The sequence below is a fragment of the Poeciliopsis prolifica genome, unplaced genomic scaffold, assembly GCF_027474105.1.
Source record: "Poeciliopsis prolifica strain line A6 unplaced genomic scaffold, Auburn_PproV2 SCAFFOLD005, whole genome shotgun sequence".
In the NCBI taxonomy this organism is placed as follows: Eukaryota; Metazoa; Chordata; class Actinopteri; order Cyprinodontiformes; family Poeciliidae; genus Poeciliopsis; species Poeciliopsis prolifica.
In genome coordinates, this window is record NW_026562380.1 from 9,209,836 (window position 1) to 9,229,281 (window position 19,446).

Genomic DNA, 19,446 nt, shown 5'->3' on the forward strand with positions numbered 1-19,446 from the left:
CCTAAACAATGCCAATTAAAGCCAATTACTACAATCTCGTATTCATGACACAGAAGCAAGCAAAACAATGTTTAAATTATTCATAAGGAAAAATATTCAGCAACTACTTGTTGGATTTTTTTATTTATATAAGTCACACTGAAGGTACAGTATTTACATTTGTAAAATACAAATACTGTAAAATTTAAAAGGGTGAAAAAAATTACAGTGTTTATATGTACATGACTAATCAATAGGAAAATAATTTTCAAGAATGCAAATTTGATGGGGTCGATTAGTCACAGGGATTGCCTTTGCTAAGTGAAAAAGTGCTTCTAATAAATTATTTGGAGAACTTCAAACACAAAATACCAAAAAGCAAAAAAAAAAAAAACAACTGGAGGATGGGAATGAGGGTAAACAAAGCAACTAGCTTTTCCAGGTTTACAGCCATTCGCCTGCTTCACTGTTTTATGTTGGGATTGTAGCACCACTCCAGATATGTGGGTCCTGCTTTTCCTCCTGATGGAACAATGGATTGAAACCGTTCTCTCGAAGTTTGAGTGTGACGATCTTTCTACAGCAGCGGATTGCGTGAGGGCTCCCACAGTTTGCTTGCGAGTTGCCTGCAGTGCTGGAGGATGATCTCTGTGGGGATGACCCCCAGGTGGACAGTCAGCAGCTCATAGCACTTCACATTCTCCCCCTTGTGGCTTTTGCTGTAGTACCTCAGCAGCCTACTGTGAAAAATATGACTTCTGTCAATACAGAGCAAAGGCCACTTGAGTTATCCTTACATTTCAAGGTAAGGTTGTTTACTTGTAGTAGTCATAGGCGAGCATCCCAATGGGTGGTGAGTCATCAGCCAGCACTGGTATGTCCACTGGCTCTAACTTGTATCCCTGATGAAGAATATAGAGAGTTTGTAGCATAATGCTAATGCGTACACAAGTTGGCAAAAATGTGGAAACATTTAATAGACTTAATTGTTTGTTGCACAGAAAAAAAAGATGAATCCATCTTTAAACTGAGTCCAATGTTCTGGGAGGTAGGAGGGGGTAACTTACTGTTTCATTCTCAAACCAGAGGAAGTAGCAGAAATAGAAATCTCCGTCACGGAGTGTGACAGTGGAATAACCCTTCTGCAGATAGCGGCGGGTTGTCCTGACCAAGGCCCATACCTTCAGTTCAAGGTCAAAAAATAGACAGAAGTGAAAAAGAAAGTAATTGTGGTTACTGCACAGGCAAAGTAATTCTGCTTTTCACAAAGGCAAGAGAAAGAAGACTATGTTCCATCAGTCAAAGGATAACAAGAAAATCTGCAAACACTTCTTTCTGATTTCACTACTTTAACATTAGTGTGCGTTTAGTTCATAGCAGCGCTGTTATTAGTCTTTTTATTGAATATAAAACTATGAAAACATTTTGTGAATCTGTTGCCAGTGTAAAGAGTTTTTTTTTTTTTTGTAAAAGGACTGTTAAGATTTTTACTTTTTAAGTCCATTGCTCTAAATGACCATAGTGTCTTTTCATTCTAAAACACTCACGTAGTAAAATAAAGCAGACCTTGTTTTTAATATAATTAGCCACAGGTCCCTTCCCCAGCTCCGACGTAGTGCGCTCTGTGATGCTGAGTGACGGAGCAATCATTTGACCAGTTGCTCGGTCCACGCAGATAAAATGGACGAGTCCTGGGAAATCCTCCAGATAAGTGAGATCAGCTTAGTCAAGATCCACATTTTTAAAAAAGATCTTCAGATCAAAAGGCAGGGCCGGAGTTTAGCCAGGTTTTACCAGGGTGGTAGTCCAGAAATTAGCCCTGAGGCTCTGGGAAATCTACAATTATTTAGTCTTTCTTTTGGTTTTTAAATAAACTGAAAAAATATATCAAGAATTCTTTTATATTTATGATCACTTAAAAATATAAAATTGTAAAATGCTCACGATAAAGAAACTGGGAAAGCAGAAACAAAGGACATAAGAGAAGGAAAGTAAGAAAATGTGAGGCATAATAAAGGACATAAAGGAAGGAGAAAAGGTATAACAATCAAGAAAGGAACGAATGACACATGGAAAGGAAGGATACGGGAAATTATACAAGGAAGAAAATAAAGGCCCCAGATTAGAAAGCCACGACTTATAGATAAAATAAACAAGTTATAGGATAAAAACAAAGCAATACAAAAATTAAAACTTAGCTTTTCCAGATTTTGAAAAGAATGAAATCAACTCATTTTCCCAAACCAAATAGAAAGCCCATATGACAGTGAGATCTTTTAATTTACTGGATTTTTGTGTTGATAACCAACAGGAAACTACTTGAACACTATCATGTCACAAAGTCCCATATCTAACTTTACCCTGGACTCCACATAGATTGATTGTAACAAGGTTCCAACCTTAACACATCACACAGGCCTGGGACAGAAATAACATTTTCACATTTAAGATAGAACAAAGACACAAAATGGTTTGGAAAAAACTTAATTCTCATGTGCTCATTACCTAAAATGTTTCTCAATATGATGTGCACATAACCATCAAAAAACAACAATGGGGAAAGGTAACATTTGAAAAAAAAAGAAAGAAAGAAAAAAAGGATATGACACCATGGTTATGTTCCTTTTGCTTTTGACCAACAGGAAGTCCTTCCAGTCCACCAGTTTCTCTCTAGGGGAAGAAGAGTGTCAATACATGAGACGAACTAAAAGAAAGCCTGAACTGCCTTTGTGCCTTTAGGAAGGTGCAAAAGGGCAACATTATAAAGTTTATTAAAAGCACATAGAGTGCTGAGACAAAAAATGAAGACGTTTCAGTGGGCTTAGACTCACCGAACCATAGCCTGGGCTCGTTCCTGCAGACCAGCAGAGAGACGATGAGTAACATCAGCAGACAAAGAATCAGTCAGGAAACACTGTTTGTATATTCCACATAACTGGGTCTTCATGTTCTTACACCACGGGATGAGACTTAAATTTTTAAAAAAAAGTAATGAAAAACGTTAAAAGGAACTTCAGGCACTTTTGCTTTAATGACATTTGGCCACCAGAGGGCAGTAGAGGACTTACTCTTTGTTGAATCCAGAACCTGCTCTGGAAAAGGCTCGGGTCTTGAACTCTGCCCAGACATTTTGTAACTGTGCAAACTGGGAGAGAATTAGAAAATGTTCTTGTTTGAGCTCAACTCATGAAAACGGAAGACTTAAATGTGATTCTTTTAAATAAGAATAAGAAATCTCGGGAGGTTTTTTTGAGTTCAGATTATGACAACTAAACAAATGAAATGTTCCATTGTAATTCAGAAGGTCGTACAATGAAATGACAGGGTCTGAAACTGGTAACATCCACCTGTAAGTCATGGGGCTCCAAAGATTTGATGAATTTGTCCATTTTGGAGCGGATGTCCTGCATATTCAGAGGACTTCTGGCTGAAGCGGGACCGCCATGGCCTTCGTGTAAACGTTTCTCCAGCTTCTCAAAGTCCTCCAAGTACTTGTACACCGAGATGGCCAGAGCACTGGAGGAAATCTGACATGGGTGACAGAATGTCCTTAGACATACAGTGCCTTTCAGAAATAATCTTACCTTTTGAACTTTTGTTCCCATTTTCTCATAATATATAATTAAGCTTAAGAAAAACATTACCAGTGCTGAAATTCCAAAAACATATAGCTATTTACTCTAACATCCCTAAATAATATTCAGTGCAATATTTCTCTCCAGGTGTGCAAAGATACCAGAGACATACTAACAAAAACTTCCAGCTGTAATAGCATTGAAATGTAGTCTAGGAAGTACTGACTCAGAGTGTCTGAATAAAAATGCCAAACTTTTTTGTGTAAAAAAAACTGAAGAGGGACCCTGTATTTTATAAATATGAACAACCTAGTGTTGCTAAATTTCAAAGAAATACTTAAAAAATTAAAGAGTATTTCAAAGGCACTGCGGTGTTAATTGTGTACTATGTCTGTTAAACATCTATCTACAATGTTTAACAGGCATCTTTGCTGCAACTAAAGAGAAACAGGCTTTGTTTTAATGGAACCACAAACCTTGGTGAGCAGCACGAGTGTGATGCCTGGCCACAGCGAGAGGCAGTACATGGAGTGAGGCATCATGGGATACAACCCATCTTTGTGCGATACCTCGAGAAAAACTCTTCGAGGGCTGGCAGGGTCCGGTGGGTTAATTTCCAGAGTGTGCAAGCTGTCCTCTGCCATCTAAAGACATGAATGCAGATACAAGTGTGTCACTTTTAATTCCAATCTTTGTGTCTCGTCGAGAAAAATATTCTGACCTGGATATCTGGGTCCACAAACTCAAACACAGGAGTTTCTCCTCGGCCAGCTTTCTCTAGTAAAACCAAAACAAAGTCAGTCCTCAAGATGGAAGCGAAAAATTTAGCACAAATAAAATGACTTTACTCAATAACTCACCTGAACTGCTGGAGCTTCTACTGGAGGGGGAAGGTTCTGGTGTATAAAAACTTTCAGGACCAGAACCGGATGTGCTCTCAGCATCCTTCACAGAGAAACAGAAAATGGTGAAGAAAAAATGAAAACAGCAGAAACAAGCAGCTGTTTGAGAAGTTGTGGGCCGTTCGATACCTCCGGACTCATGTCGTCCAGGTCTACATTGCTGGGATACATATTTTGTGCCATGACGATGAGGGCCAGCAGGTCTGAGGGGGAGAGGATGCTCGCATTGCGGCTGCAGTGAGAGAAGCGGAAGGTTGGCAAATATGTAAACAAATCAAAATGGAAATATGAAACGCAATAAACGCAAGTCGGCAGCAGTAAATTGCACAGGGTATGCAATACAAAAAAATGAAAGCATGAACCTGGAGTAGAATGCGAGCAGCTTGGTGTGAACGAGGACGAAGGCGTGCAGAACCTCCTCTCCCGCTCGCTCCACACTGCTGTTGAGCTGCTGGACGAGGCGGCGCTCCAGGAACTCTATGCACAGCTCACAGAGCTGCGGGTGAATCAGCCGCTCCACTGCCTGAGAGAAAAACAACAAAAAAAAAAACTGTTAGGTGAAGTTAAGTTTTCTTCTTCACAAACAAAAACAAAAAGGACAACTTTGACTCCAAAATATTACCAGCATTTATGTAGATAATCATATGTCGGAGATTATTTTTAGTGAGAAGTTAATACATAAGTTACAGGGAAAAAAAGCATTTAATGACTTGTGAGAAAGATAGGCTTTTATAGGTTGTTTAAGCCTTCACTGTATTACAGTGGCCAGTTCAACTTATTGTAATAACTGTCTATTATTTATTCGTCTGGATTTTGTTTTTATTTATTGTTTATGTTGATTAATATCATCACCAATTTTAGATCTTATATTATTTGTCTTTCCTTAACATTTTTTAAATCCTAGAACAGATTACATAAAAAATAAAACATGGTGGAGGTAGTATAATGGTGAAGTTTACGTTCTATTAGCGGGAAAAATTAATTGCCATTTCAAATGACATTTTACTAATTTGTATACTTTAATTTTATTTTTTCCATCTAATTTAATCCACCAAAATTATGAAGTGAAGATGTATAGAAAAGCAATTGAAATTACAGAGTAGTTTTTAAATCTTTTAGAAAGGTGGAGTAATAATCCTGACTTCGATCAACAGAAATATTCTGTAAAGAGAAGAAATAAGTATGAAACAATGAAAAATATATTTTCTAGTTTAAGATCGGGGTGAAAACTAAAGATGTTTCATCTAAATGAAATTCTGACATGTTTGCTGTTTAAAGTAATGTAAAAAGAAAAATATGCAAATAAATAAATAAGAAACATTTGAGGTGAGGGCAAACGCACTTTCTTTTAGAAATGACTGAATTGAAAGAATCCTGGATTTGCTCCAGCCAGTAGAAACCTTTATTTACTAATCAGGCCGACTGCTCAGACAGGTCTGATCAAGGCTTAGCTTAGCTGCATTCACAATGGCAAAAAATCCACATTCCAGGTCTGAAGTTATGTTTCGTTTATCCCCTTCTGGCCCCCGGTACTTAAGAAGCAAAAAGCGTTCCACCTCCACTAAGAAGCTCTGGTCGTTCTCCCGGAGGAGGCTGTAGGTCTCCAGCAGGCTCTGCAGATACTTCCAGAGCCTCGCTCTCTGCTCCGTGTCCTGAGGCCGCAGTCTGAAGGGGAACCAAACGGATGAGGCGTCGGCCACACAGCCACCCTAACGCAGTCCAGAACACACATGAGAAAGCTGGACGTTCTTACTCTTTCCTCAGGAGGTTCCCACTGAGCGTGACCATGCCGAACATGACCTCCACCATCTTTTTCAGCACGTACAATTTTCTCCTCAGGTCGTCCTCCTTTTCTTCGCCGTCCCCGTTCACAGCGATGTAGAGACACTCGTCAAACTGGAGGAGCACATCGCAGCACAATTAGGTTTTTGCTCCACGTGCAAAAGACAGCGAAAAGAAATGAGAGATGCTTTGCGACGTTGTTCTGCTTTGGGAGTTCTCTGAAAATGGCGCTAAAGGTTTTGACGGTGCAACCCGATCATGTGCCACAGGGGGACAAAGCCTGGCTTGACTCTTTAACTCCACTCACATGACAAATGTGACGCCTCGCTAGAAGAGAGGCATTCATTCAGGTCACTGTGGCACAAGTGCTTTCTACTGTCAAATATTTCAGAATTAGAGCATAAAAGTTCACAGGTCAGAGCAAATATATTTTTTATGGTGTAGGACGATTTACGTGTGTTGTTCTCGGTGGTGAAAGAGGTGTAGCTGTCCTCCAGGGTGCTGCAGGAGATAATGATGGGGGCAAACAAAGTGCTCAAGATGTCCTCAAAGGCAGGAAGCTGAAACAAAGAATTGGAAATAAAACCAACGGGAGTCATTTTAAGCCTTCACTAGAAGCAATTAAATAAGAAGGATTTATTTTCCTCCTCCGTACCCCTTCGCCTTCCTCCTGAGAAACTCCATACTTCTCCTGGATATTCTGCCGATACTCCCGGTCACTCCAGTGGAAGAGGACCTCGGCGCTCTCGCTGGCTATCAACAAGCACTTCATTTGGACCAGAAACGTCGTCCCGTCAAATATTCAAAAAAGGATGCTTCACTGTAACACACACAAAACAAAAAAAAAGGGAAGGAAAGCAGAAAGCGTAATTGTGAAAAACTTACAGCTGACCGGGAGGAAAAGCAGATTTGTTGTGTTTCACAGGTGGAAACGTCAATTAAATTTTTGTAATTTTTTCTTTTTTATTATTATTATTATTATTTCTACATTGTGGGAAAACAGTTAGAGGCAAGAATATGAACAGAAGAAGCCAAGGCAAACTAAAAATAAAAAAAGCATTATGTTTTTAGTGAAAAAAAAGCCAATATCTTTGGGGTTTTGTTAAAAGTCCAGTTTTTGGTCTGTAACAAAAAATAAAATAATAATAAAAAAACTATAATAGCAATATTAAGCATTTTTTATGTCATTATTTAAAATTAAACAGAAAAAAAAGCATCTTAAAAATCCATGTTTTTGACGTGAAGGGAGCCAATTCTGAGGGTAATAATAAGGCCTCCAACCCCGAAAGAGGAATTCATCACTGAAGACAAATCAGAAAAAAAACACACACACACATGCAAAAAGCGATTCTCTGTAAGAGTCACGCATCATCCTGCATGGAAACCCCGCAAACATGAAACCCAGTCTGTCCTTTTCCCAGCATCACCAAACATATCACAGAGGAAGCAACCAAACTGTCAGGTTTCACATCAAATCCTGACACTCGAACTTCCTCCATTCATTAACCTCTCTCTGACATTTCGCTCCGACGGGAACCTTCAGTCGACTCACTCCGGGGTCTCAGCTCGGTCCTCGCCGCATCTCCGTCCTCCTCTGCTGTTGGGAAAAAGTCCAGCTTCCTCCTGCTTTCTTCTCCGCAGGTACAACAAGCGCTCGTCGCTTTCTTCCGCACTTCTCGACCGAAGCGCCACGCAGTCATGTGACCCCCGAGCCAGGAAATGTGTGGTATGGCAAGCCAGCTTGTCGCATAATTGTTCGTCAGTTTCTCTGCTTCTCAGAGCAGATGTTTGCGTTTCAAAGTCAATTTAAAGACTCCAAGACTCGCAATGATTGTTCATAAAGGTATTTATGCTGAATCTGAAAATATATATATGGTAGGTCTATTTAAATGTAAAGTACACATGCCTATACTATGTGTACTTAATACACATAATATTGTGTGTTATGTGTATTATTTTAAGAGGTAATTAAACTTTTTGCACTTTAAATCTTATCAGGCATCCTTTTGATTTTTTTCTTTCTTGCATTGAATTAACTAACAATAGCAGCTCATCTAATCGATTTTAAGTCTTGTTATAACTGACTTATAAAATGTTTTGTTTTTTTAATGCTGCTCCAGTCAGTCAGATTTTTTTCTTTTTTTAAAAAAAAAATGCTGCAATCAATCAATATGAAAAGGGTTGAAATGCCAATTCCTAGTTCATCTGTTTTCACTGCAGGGTCTCGGTCAAATGATTTGCGGTATTAACTTTGATGCTGATGGATTCATGGTAGTCATCAGTTTATGCTGGCAAAAATAAATAGCCAACATGCTGGTTTTATTCCAAGACGACTGCCGCGGATAAGTCGCCCAGTTTGATCTGAACATCTCTTCTTTCATCTGCTTCTTTCCTGGCGCTCTGCTTTCTTCATGCAAAACAGGCATGCAACCAGGCTTGTGCAGAGCACACATCGTCCACAAAAATGTGGAAGTCTTGTTAAAAAGGAGACTTTTTTTGAATAAAATTGTTGTAGGGGTTAGTAAACTGAGAGTTTGGTTATTCTTTGGTGAGTAGTGAGCACAACTTTGTTCAGCAAAGTTAATTTCCACTACTTTGATGCACACAAATTGAAAACCATATTTCTATGTCTGAAAGTCTTTGCGGGTATCTGCAGATCCATCCACATTTATGAGTGCACAGTGATGCGTTTTTTTCTTTCCTTTATCCAGTATAACAGTGTACCGACGGTGCTAGAAATGCCAACAGTTTGGACTTCATATTCCTCCGACAAAGAAAGGTAAGTCTGGAAAAGAAAAATTACCAGAAGGATCTTGCATTCCAGACTTACACGGTCAAAAAGCTTCCAGTCAGAAGTTGGATTTTAAATATCTGACAAGAAAAGCTTTTCCAGACATCTTCAGTACACTGCTTTCCCCTCCACAGCATTGAAACTCCGATGATGTAAGAAATTAGTTGCATTTAAGTGAAAAAAAAAAGCAATTTTAGACTGATTACTTTGAAAAATCAGTGATAACAACATGACTGAAAATATCTACAAAGATGCTTTATATATCCAAGAAGAACTAGAAGCTGTGCTAGAACCTTTTATATTAAATAAAAAGTCACGGGACAATTATTCTTAATAACAGCTGTGATGGTGTCTTGTGTGTGTTTTGCTTTATAACATTTCCAAAGACATATACAAGATCTATTCCACGTAGGAAAAATATACCTTTTCAGTGGGAAAAGTGACATAATTTGTAAATGAAAGAATAACCGCTTGTCTAGATATCTGAACATAGACTGGTAGATGCTAGCTGTCCATATCCAATTCAAATAATTACGTTAATGTGAGTAATCATGGCTTTTTGCAAACCTTCCTTTACCAGGAGAGTTTGTCTGTCTTGTAATTAAGGTGAAAACATAAATCTCGATAACAGTAACCTGTTTTGCAAATTTATGAGAAAAAAAAAAATCACATGTACAGGAGTATTCACAGACTTTGCTTGATATTAATCTCAAATTGATATTCTTGAAATGTTTCTAAAGAGTTCGCCTGCAGTCAGTTAAGCTGATTGGACTTGATTTGGACAGGCACACATCTGTCTATATAATGTGCCACAGCTGACAGTGCAAATTCTCAAACGTTTTCCACGATGTTCTCATAATGGGGCGTTTTTGTGTAGAGGTGTGAGGAAATGGGTTGATTTAAAACGATTTAGGATAAGGCTGTACTGTGGCACACATTTTGGGAAAAAAAAATCACAAAATAAAGCACTGTGAATATTATACGTCATGAGGGCCTGCCATAACCCAGCTCTTGAGCCCCTCTTTTCAGTGAACTGTTCTTCCAGGAGCCTGATGATCACTGAGGCAGGAACAAGTCATGTGCTGATGAATGGAGTGGAGCACATGACGGACTGAGAGTTTGAGATAATAATGTGGTATCTGTGGCATGCAGCGTCAAGATTTCGATTTAGATTAATGGGGATCTTGCCCTTTGGTTTTTGTGAAGAAAGACGAGCTGTGAGCTCTGAGCCATTTTCAAGTCCATGTGATGAAAGAGAGGTCTGTCTGCCTAACTGATCTGGAAAATAATGTTAGCATAGAGCAAACAACTTGGTATGACGAGTTACATTTGTCTAAAAATCAATCCCACTCTTCAGAGCCTCTGTTTGTGAGACCTCTATGTGCAAATGCTAAGTGATTGAGGCCAGAAGGGCATCCTGATTTATTGTCTGAATTTGTGTTTCTATCGTTTTCCTTTCTTGACTGATATCTTTTGGGAATAAGAACAAGCTGATAAACATCTGCAGTTGATGTTTTGGCTTTTTTAATTTACACTAAACAGGAACAGAGCATAAGCTTCATTAACCTAAAAAAGGAGAGATGCATTGTATCACCTTATAGCTCTTGTCTGCTTTTTTTTCTGACCAGCTGGTGTTAAAAGGTACGAGTTTGATCCTATATAACTATGTACAACTATTACAATTTGTAGTTCTTTTAAAAACTCTTCTTCATTTAACAACTGAATTTCATTTGAGATTATTCAGAGATTATTCAAATGGTGAAAGGTGTGCACTATTTAACACAAGTTTAAATCTGAACATGGCCAAACTCCAAGTTATAGGAGAGTTTGCAGTCATTATGTATAGTCTTATACATATCACAAAAGGAAACAGAGTAAAAGAAAAAAAAAAAAAGAAGAAGAAAGCAGCCTGGAGCTCCTTACCCACTAAGACGCTTGAAAACTGTTGGCAGGACTTACTAACAGAAATTATTGAAACACCAGGCCGCTTCTCAGAGAAACGTCTGATGGCTTCAACAAATCTGCCTTTTATCATAATATTCTGCACAGAGTGTGCGCTAGGCCTCTGAGTGAAGCAAAGCATCATAAATATTTATGTTTTATTAACCCTGCTTGGGTCGAAATGGTCCCAAATGCTGGGATTTGGGACATTGCGAGCCAAAGTCTAATCTAGTCCATCAGTTTTCTGGAGACCTGGAGCTCATGACGATCTTATTTAGGCTGACTCCTGTATATACAGAGTAAACATCATGAAATCCTCAGTGTTTGCTGACAGGGGGGGGGCCTTGCATGCCTCAAAACGGATCCCTGGATATAAACAGTGTTAGCTGGGCCTGAGCAACGGCTACCTCCACTGTGGAGACGCTGTCACGCACAAGTGGCGAGGCACGGCACAGTCTTCCTAAATCAGACCCTAGTTAGGTTCAGTGAGTGGAATAGCTGTACTTATGCCCCATTGTTCACATCAGCCCAAATCAAATTACTTCACTGATTTCTGTTCAGATTCAGAATCCAGCAGAAATCTTGTGAATTGCATATAATTGTTTCAGTTTTTGTAAAAGAAGAGTTGCTATAAAACAGCAGATATCACCTAATGACAGTCCAGTTTGTCACTTAAAAGTCTATTTTCTGTCTCTGTGATCTAAAATTATAATAAACTGCGAATATTCATCCAAATCAGCAGTTACATGTGGCCGACAGCATGACGAGTACCACTATGCAGGAATATGGCCAAGCGTTAACAAGCCTGCTTTGACTCTTGCTTGTCAAAAGAGTCAGCTTGTTTAAAGTGAACCACATGTGAAGGAAAGGCTATTTCTGGGGAAAAAGGGGGAAAAAAACAAACACCTTACATAAAAGCAGGAGCCAATTTCAAGTTTATGAAATCTAAAACAAAATGTAAATAAAAGTGCATGCTTTGGATCATGGCCTCTTTGTGCTAACAGCGCACAGGCATCAAACATCAGCACAGGAATCACCAGCGTGGACATTTTTGTACCGCCAGGCTTTCAGAGAAGAAACCGAAGATCCATCAAACGCAAAAGCATCAAGCGAATCCTGGTTATCTGTGCATCAGCCGACTGTAAGCCATGTGTGGTTCAGGTTTAGCTTGTCTGAGTCTGCCGTTTTGAGCCCGTCCTGGCTCCGTGGTTCCCATCAGCAGCCGCCTCATACGGTGACAAGACACCACTACAAAGGGTCGCTCCAGCTGCTCCCGCATCTGGGGCCGAAGCATGTAGCACTTTGTAGGAATGAGTGAGTCAAAAACAGCAACGTAAAAACTTCATGAAAGGATGCTGCAAGAAAGTGACAGTTTGTATTTATTATCTCCCTCAGGGAGGGATTATCTGCTCTCTTGTGCTCCTGTGCGAATATAAATCAAAAACCTTTCTTTTTCTTCATTCCTTTGACTCGTGTTTACAGGGAAAGTTCAGCACAGTCTGATCGTCTCCAGTGTTTGATGTCCATCTACAGCAGGTGGAATCGACTTGAATGTGTGATGAACACAAAACATGCTCTGTGGGTTTTTAATAGCAATGTAAACTTTTATTTCAAACAAAATAATAATAATAATAATAATAATACAGGCACACTTTCCATATTAAAATAATGCTCTCCAAAAGAAATATAAACATCTCTACATTACGTATAAACACATTCAGAGGCAAATAATATTTATATTTAACATTTCTGAAGACTGAACCAGTTCTCGATCAACTTGCATTTTTTTTTCTCCTTCAAGCTTATTGTTAAGCTTGAAGGAGTTTTAGTTTGATAAATACAGACTCAACCTTGAAATACGTTGGTGAAAACATTTAAGATAAATTTCTCATTAGACCCACTAGCATCTTCTCAGGTCAATACTAATTCTTTCTCAATGAAAATCTCACCAAACATAAACCTTTTCACATTCTGTCACGTTTTATCACAAACTTCAATGCATTTATTGGGGATTTTTTTTTTACGTACATAATAGAGCAACATAATGTAAAATTATGATGTAATCATGAGCTACAACATGATGCGTGGATTTATTTTTGAGAGTAAATGTCTGAAAAGTGCGACTCGCATATGTGTTCAACTATATTTACTTGTTTGCCTGTGAATGAATTTCAACGCAACCAAATGCTTTTAAAATTCAGCTAAGTAGATTCTCCCACAGAGAAGACAGGATGGTCAGAGATAAACCTGTTCAGTTTCAAGAATGGTGGGATTTTACCCACAATTTCTCATGCAACTCTGCTAATCTGGTTTCTGTGCAAGAGCGGGATGATTATTGGATGAAGGAAAGTAAGCAGAAAGTCAGTAGTTGAAGACAAATGCACATGTAAACAAATGCAAAATGGGTACCAATTTTTTTCCCCTCAAATTCACAATTATTGTTGAATTTCTGTTTGTTTATAACATAAAAATAAAATAAAACACAGCCAAACAATCTAGTTTCAACAAATTAGAATATTGAAAATTTGCTCATTTCAGAAAATCAATTCAAAAACTGATGTTCTTAAGTCTATTTATTGTGATTTTTCTGCTTTTAGCTAATGAAAACGTAACATTTAAGATTAAAATATCACACCAGACCAATAAAGACAGACATGTAACAGAGATGTGGGTCTAGTGAAAAGTATGTTTAATGAGCCTCATCAGAAAAAAATATTCCAATTTATTAAATATGACTGTACTTTGGCATTTGAGGTTTGTAAGTGACAAATAATGAAAACGTTAAAGCATATTAATGGTTTTGCATGACAACATTTTAATTTTTACGAAGAAACTGAATATGAAAACAAAAAAAAAAGAACTGGAACATTCAATCTTAGAAATAGACTTTCTATCATAAATTAATTGCATACTGAATCTAACATATCAAGCTTAAATCTCCTTTATATATTTTTTTATGTACAATACATACTCTAAAAATATATGACTGCATATCTGTACAAAGATATATTCCATACAAAAGTGACGTAGCAGCATTAAAATAATAAGGATTATCGAATATAAAATTAAACGAAAAGGCTTATAAACTGTACCTGAAAAACTGGGATCTAAGATGTTTTTAAGTAAGCCCAGTTTCAAGTGTATTTTATATTGTTCTTAGGATTTTTCTCGAAATACTGGAACAACCTCACTGATATCGAACGTATCTTATCCAGATAAATTGAAATCTTGCATCACTAAAGCAAAAACAAAGACGACAAAAGTGTTAAAACCCCACACTTTTAATGTAAGCCTCTTCAAAACAAAGGGGGGAAAAATATGTTTTTAGTAGACACATCAGTAGCTTTACCAAATTAATTTAATAAGCTTATAAATGCCCAAATGTTCGCTAAGCCACAGTTTTCTCTGTGAGAAATAGTTTTTGTGTTTTTTTTCTCCTTCAGCAACTGAAAGTCTGGGAGAGAAGGACAATTAAAGACAAGAAAATATAAACCCAAACAATGTTTATAATTTTGCCATTTTGTGCCGCACAAAATGAAAATGTCACAGTCCAAAAAACAATAACTTACCACATAAAGTTGTGCACCTTTTGAGGAACTATTGGGAAAAGACATTGTGTTCAGCAGTGAAGTCCTTCATATACATCGCAGTGAGAAAGACTTTGTTGGAACAGAGAAGAGAATGTGAGGTTTATTTGAAACTGGGAAGAGCGGTTGAAATATTCCCACTAGAATAATAATCTCATTCTTAGTCGGCTGTGTTTCAGCAAGGGTGTTTCCAAACGTCTGCTCCGTTCAGCTGTCCTCAAGTAGGACAACGCCGTCTCCTCTGGTGATTTGGTTTTTAAAGCTTTGCCTCCAGAAAACTCATATGGTGTTCTGTGCTTCGGAAGGAAGAGTCGTTGTTATCTCCGACAGGCGTATGCGTTAATGTTTTTGATGACATAAAACCCTATGGTCATTGGAGGCATAGCTATTGTCCGTCCAGCCCGTAGAATTTTAGGTTTCAGCTCGGGGAATGTCTCATTGTTGCCCATGAGGAGCTTCTCCCCATTCAGCTGTACATGTCTGTAAAAAGAACATAAAAATAGTACGAGCCACAGAGTCCTTATTTATTTAAAGAAGCAGACTGTCCAACACCCTTTAAAAATGAACATAGTCACAGGAAACATTGATTTCCAGAACTGAAGTATTACAATATTAGAATTTTAAATAGGGATCACTGGGGCATCTCAGTATATTAAAATACAATCAAATATTTTATTTATCACTATATTTTGATGTAGAAAGTGAAAGTCATTACACACAGTTGTATATTTCAGGATATTATTTTACAGCTGACCAAAACCCAAAATTCAGCTTTCCAGAAAATTTCAACATCGCATCAGACATTAATCAGCACTATGAACGACCTCACACCTCACAGTGTGGCACTGGGTGCACTTGGGGGAATGAATAAAAATCAATAAAAATCAAATGGACTTTTGTTTTTCAACATTTGCTATGTGACAGAATAATATTTGCTTTTTTTTCTGTTGAAGAGTGCAGCCTTTAAAAATAGCAGTGTCCTTGTACAGGACACTGCAGCCGTTAAATGAGTGATCTTCATTGTTTGGTATGTAGTGTGAGTGTTTCTGTCTAGCCAGAGGGTCATCAGGGATGGTTTTGTAAGTCTTTCCCAGCTGCCTTCTGACACATAATACCACAAAATGTAAAATGTATGTGAAAGGCTAAAGAGGAAGATAAATTGTATCAACTTTTGGCTGAAACACTGATTCCAAAAGTTAAACACTAGGGGGCGTTGCTGTTATAATTTTGTAGCACAGCAGCGTAGACAAAACCTAAAAGTTTACTACTTGGCATAGCCTAACTAGTTTAAAAAATAATTAAAAGTGGATTACAAAACAGCACCAAAAAACAAAAAAACATTTGATTAAAAAAAACAAAAAGCCCACAAAATATGAGTTTAAATGTATTTTTTCTATCTTGTCCTATAAAAATGAGTTTTGGTAAACATTTTAAGCACTTTAGGTTATGAGTACTCTTTGTAGTGTCTGGATAAAAACAGTTTATTCTGTCTGATTTAAACTTAAAAGCGTATTCAGTCTCACTTGAATAGAAAAATGCTTATTTACCATAACATTTTCATGATATTTGTTATGTACACTTGTAAAATAGAGAACATAGCATTCAATAAATGACAATAAAATCATTTATTGAATTCCAGCAATCAGGTAAGGCTTTGTGTTTATTTATAATGTTTCTTTATCTATAAAACATTAACTACATCATTTAGATTTAGCTTTATTTGCATTTTTTTTTTGAAGCAGTATTCCTTTAGTTCACAGTGTCGTTAGTTTAAAAAAAATTCAAAGCTTTTCTCCAATGTGGTTCAGTTATTGACGTTGTAAAGTTTATAATGCAATAGAAATAAAAACTGGCGGTCTGGAGCTTTTACAAGAACCAACCAAATGAAATTAAATTTCAAATAAAATTATGCCCTCCAATGAGAATTTACAAGACAAACTGACCTGCTCAAAGTTGCCCCTCGACATGCATTAGTCTAAACACTTTAAAAAGTCCCACAAAGGCAAATTTATAGACATCTGGTGCTGTAGAATTGATCATTAAATTCTCATGCAGTGCCTGTGGTAAAAGACGGCACTTTAAGGATAGATAATGGGACATCATTAGCTGCCTCGCCTTTTAATTGCCTTACGATCCTGTTCAAACACTAAAAACATCCTTCATCATTACGCTGTTCTCCAGGTTTATGTGTCAGCCTCCATTAAGGCCATATGCAGGTATCGTATGCTTCAAAGACAATCTCACACATCCACAGTTGTGAGTCATTAGGTTGTTATCCCAGGATTTTGGGCTTAAATCAAAGTAAAAAAACAACAGACCAGGTGACTTAGGGCAGAGAGTATGAGACTAAAACTACAATGATTTTATTTCAAGAAACATTTTGAGGAAATTAGATTATGTGGGCTTATTACACTAACTGAAAATAAATCATAGATAAAAAAAAAAGACCACATCAGCAGTGGGAGGTTAAACAGACAGCAGTTAAATGAAAAATGTATTATTGTATTTAAGTTGGAAATCGAGAAGGAAAACAGATTAAAAACACACTGGAATAACTGAACTGGATTATGCCAGGATTGAAAAGGATTGCCTCGGTGTATTTGAGTTGAACCTTCTCCGTACGTATCCTGAGATTAGTTTTGTTGTCAGTTGGTGCTGCATAAATAATCTAAACTGAACTTTATTTAACCTTCTGAATGAATATGAACTGGGAACATTTCCGTGTAATGCCATTAAAGCCCCAACAGAAGACAACTGAGAGAGAGCAGAAGGAAAAAAACCGGGAATCTAGATGTGTATTTACATGTTTTGTGGTGCGCTATTCACCCAGCATGCTGGCTCAGCACAACCTATGGTCTTAAAACCAAATTAATTTAATGCAGCTTTGTAAAGGGTCTGTGTTTAGCACCTTATAAAAACTGCTTATAAAATTCCAATATTCCCGACTCCTCAACTCTATGCCCGTTAGACCACTGCACAAAATAATTACCTTTTATGATTGTAATCTGAAATCACATCATTAGGGGAAAATAATTAGCTTTTTAAAAATAAATAGAAACAAAGAAATAAGCAAATTTCAACCTGGCTCTGAGTCCACCCTCGCCGTGGGGTTGGAGTAGGTACTGATGGACGGTCCTGTTCCGTAGCGTCCCTGCTAGCTTGATTTTCTTCCTCGACCGATGTAGATTGATGATGTAGATTGTAATGGAGCCCCTCATGTAGTTTGGACTGATCCCACAAACGATAAAGCACAACATTACTTTGATTTTGCACTGAAATACCTCTTGGCAAAAAATAAAACATACTCCTCTTCACATCTGCTACTGAGGATTTTCTATATTACAATGTCGTTATGAATTAGGCTTCCTATAAGTAATGACAAATACAAAGAGAGGGAAGCCTTTGATACTTCTCTCGCAAAATTATGGATTAAAAGCACAACTCATTTATCTCATCTGGATCAAAAAAACTTTAAGAAAATACAGGAAGAAAGTTAAAGTATGTTTAACAGATGAAGAGGAAACCAGATATTTACATACACCATATAAAACTACACATTACCTTGTTTCCTCACTGTCTGACATCAAGTCAAACTAAACCTTTTCTGTTTTTGGTCAGTTAGTAAAATATGTCTATGAGCTAACTGACATGTATTTATATCACTTTTCCTAAATTTTTAGTATATTTTCACAAATCATTAGTGTTTGTGGAGAGTTCGGCACATTTCTCCTGACAGATCTGGTAGTTTGTAGGCCACCTTGCTCATACACAACTTTTCTGCTCTGCCCACAAGTTTTCTGTGGGACTGAGATCAGGTCTTTGTGATAACCACTCCAAAGCACTCATTTCATTGTTTGTAAAAAACTGCACACTATGGATTATCTGTCATTTGACAGAAAAATTTGTGCTCAAGATTGAATTTCAAGGCTGATGACACAATGTTGTCATCAGCCTACTTCAGTGATGATGATAGTGTCTTTTTGTTTACAAACTCTAATCTGAGTTTGAGTTGTTGACCAGAAATAAGTGTTTTTCTTCCACTCCAAAGCTGCGAATCAACCTACGAGAAGTTAGAAAACCATGACATCATCATCAGGGATTTCCCAAATAGTTAAAAGACATAGTTGAGTTAATATATGTAAACATCTGACTTTCAAGAAAGTATTGAAAAAAATTGCTAAAATATTATCTCTGTCATAATAAAGGCTTTAAACAAACAAAAATAATTTCCCACCTAATCTAAAGACGAAAGAAAAGAAGGATAAATTGTCCTAATTTTGAGTCAAGCTGAAAAAAAAAATAGTTATGTCTTGTCATAATGTACGTGAATATCCAGTTTCCACTCTACATTTTGCATTCACTTCATTTATTTTGATATCTTTAACATTTCAATACAATAATGTATTATCAGTTTGTACAGTATCTAATATTAAAACATGCTTTTGTCTGGTTCCGGGGTAAATGGAGGCCCCCCTAACAAAAAGGACAACAATTCTTGAGTTACACAGACAACACTGTTTAAGTCCTGCTCTAGGGACACAATTTGATAGGAATATTAGCTAAAGGTAAATAACTAAGCGAGACAGATAAAACAAACATGATAAAATCTTATAAGGGCCCAGATATGACAAAGACAACACAGCTGTAGTGAATACCACATGTCAGCCGTGGTGTTCAAGGTCAAGGCTAAATAGTCTGGTGGTTACAACCCTTCCCTAAAAGAAACAAAAAATCTCATATCCTTACAGCAGACTTGTTTTTGGCTTAATGTTTATCTTTCTTTTGGGCACAGAGCGAACCATTTATTTCATCACCCTGCAAGACAGCAAGCATTCAATATATTTACCAGAAGGCAGAAAAAAAGACTGCACTGGAGCTGGGATCTCAGC

At 37.4% G+C, this 19,446-nt stretch overlaps 2 protein-coding genes across 2 annotated transcripts in view; both read right to left on the bottom strand.

The window, feature by feature from the left end:
• Positions 1–104: 104 nt before the first annotated feature.
• Positions 105–6,633, bottom strand: hps1 (HPS1 biogenesis of lysosomal organelles complex 3 subunit 1). The gene is made up of 15 exons (XM_055029926.1): positions 6,210–6,633; positions 6,013–6,121; positions 4,819–4,979; positions 4,586–4,688; positions 4,415–4,499; positions 4,276–4,331; positions 4,031–4,198; positions 3,327–3,506; positions 3,048–3,124; positions 2,811–2,948; positions 2,584–2,649; positions 1,546–1,690; positions 1,047–1,160; positions 799–881; positions 105–719 (listed from the first exon to the last, which is right to left on the bottom strand). The coding sequence occupies exons 1-15, from the start codon at positions 6,263–6,265 to the stop codon at positions 557–559; spliced, it is 1,704 nt and encodes a 567-aa protein (XP_054885901.1). The 5' UTR covers positions 6,266–6,633; the 3' UTR covers positions 105–556.
• A 5,984-nt stretch (positions 6,634–12,617) lies between these two features.
• The window catches only part of hpse2 (heparanase 2), a 61,502-nt gene continuing 54,673 nt past the window's right edge, over positions 12,618–19,446 (bottom strand). Inside the window, exons 11-12 of the mRNA XM_055029485.1 lie at positions 17,639–17,785; positions 12,618–15,037 (exon numbers count right to left, since the gene is read on the bottom strand). Coding sequence (XP_054885460.1) covers positions 14,875–15,037; positions 17,639–17,785 — 310 coding nt within the window. The 3' untranslated portion in view covers positions 12,618–14,874. The remainder of the gene's footprint in view (positions 15,038–17,638; positions 17,786–19,446) is intronic.

Bases quoted from the DNA above. Each gene is read 5' to 3' on its own strand.
- hps1 (XM_055029926.1), bottom strand. From the start codon at position 6,265: ATGGTGGAGGTCATGTTCGGCATGGTCACGCTCAGTGGGAACCTCCTG. The intron at 4,332-4,414 runs GTGAGTTATTGA...TGGTTTTACTAG, and splicing joins TAGAAGCTCCAGCAGTTCAG to AGAAAGCTGGCCGAGGAGAA. The intron at 3,125-3,326 runs GTGGATGTTACC...ATTCTCTCCCAG, and splicing joins TGGAGCCCCATGACTTACAG to TTTGCACAGTTACAAAATGT.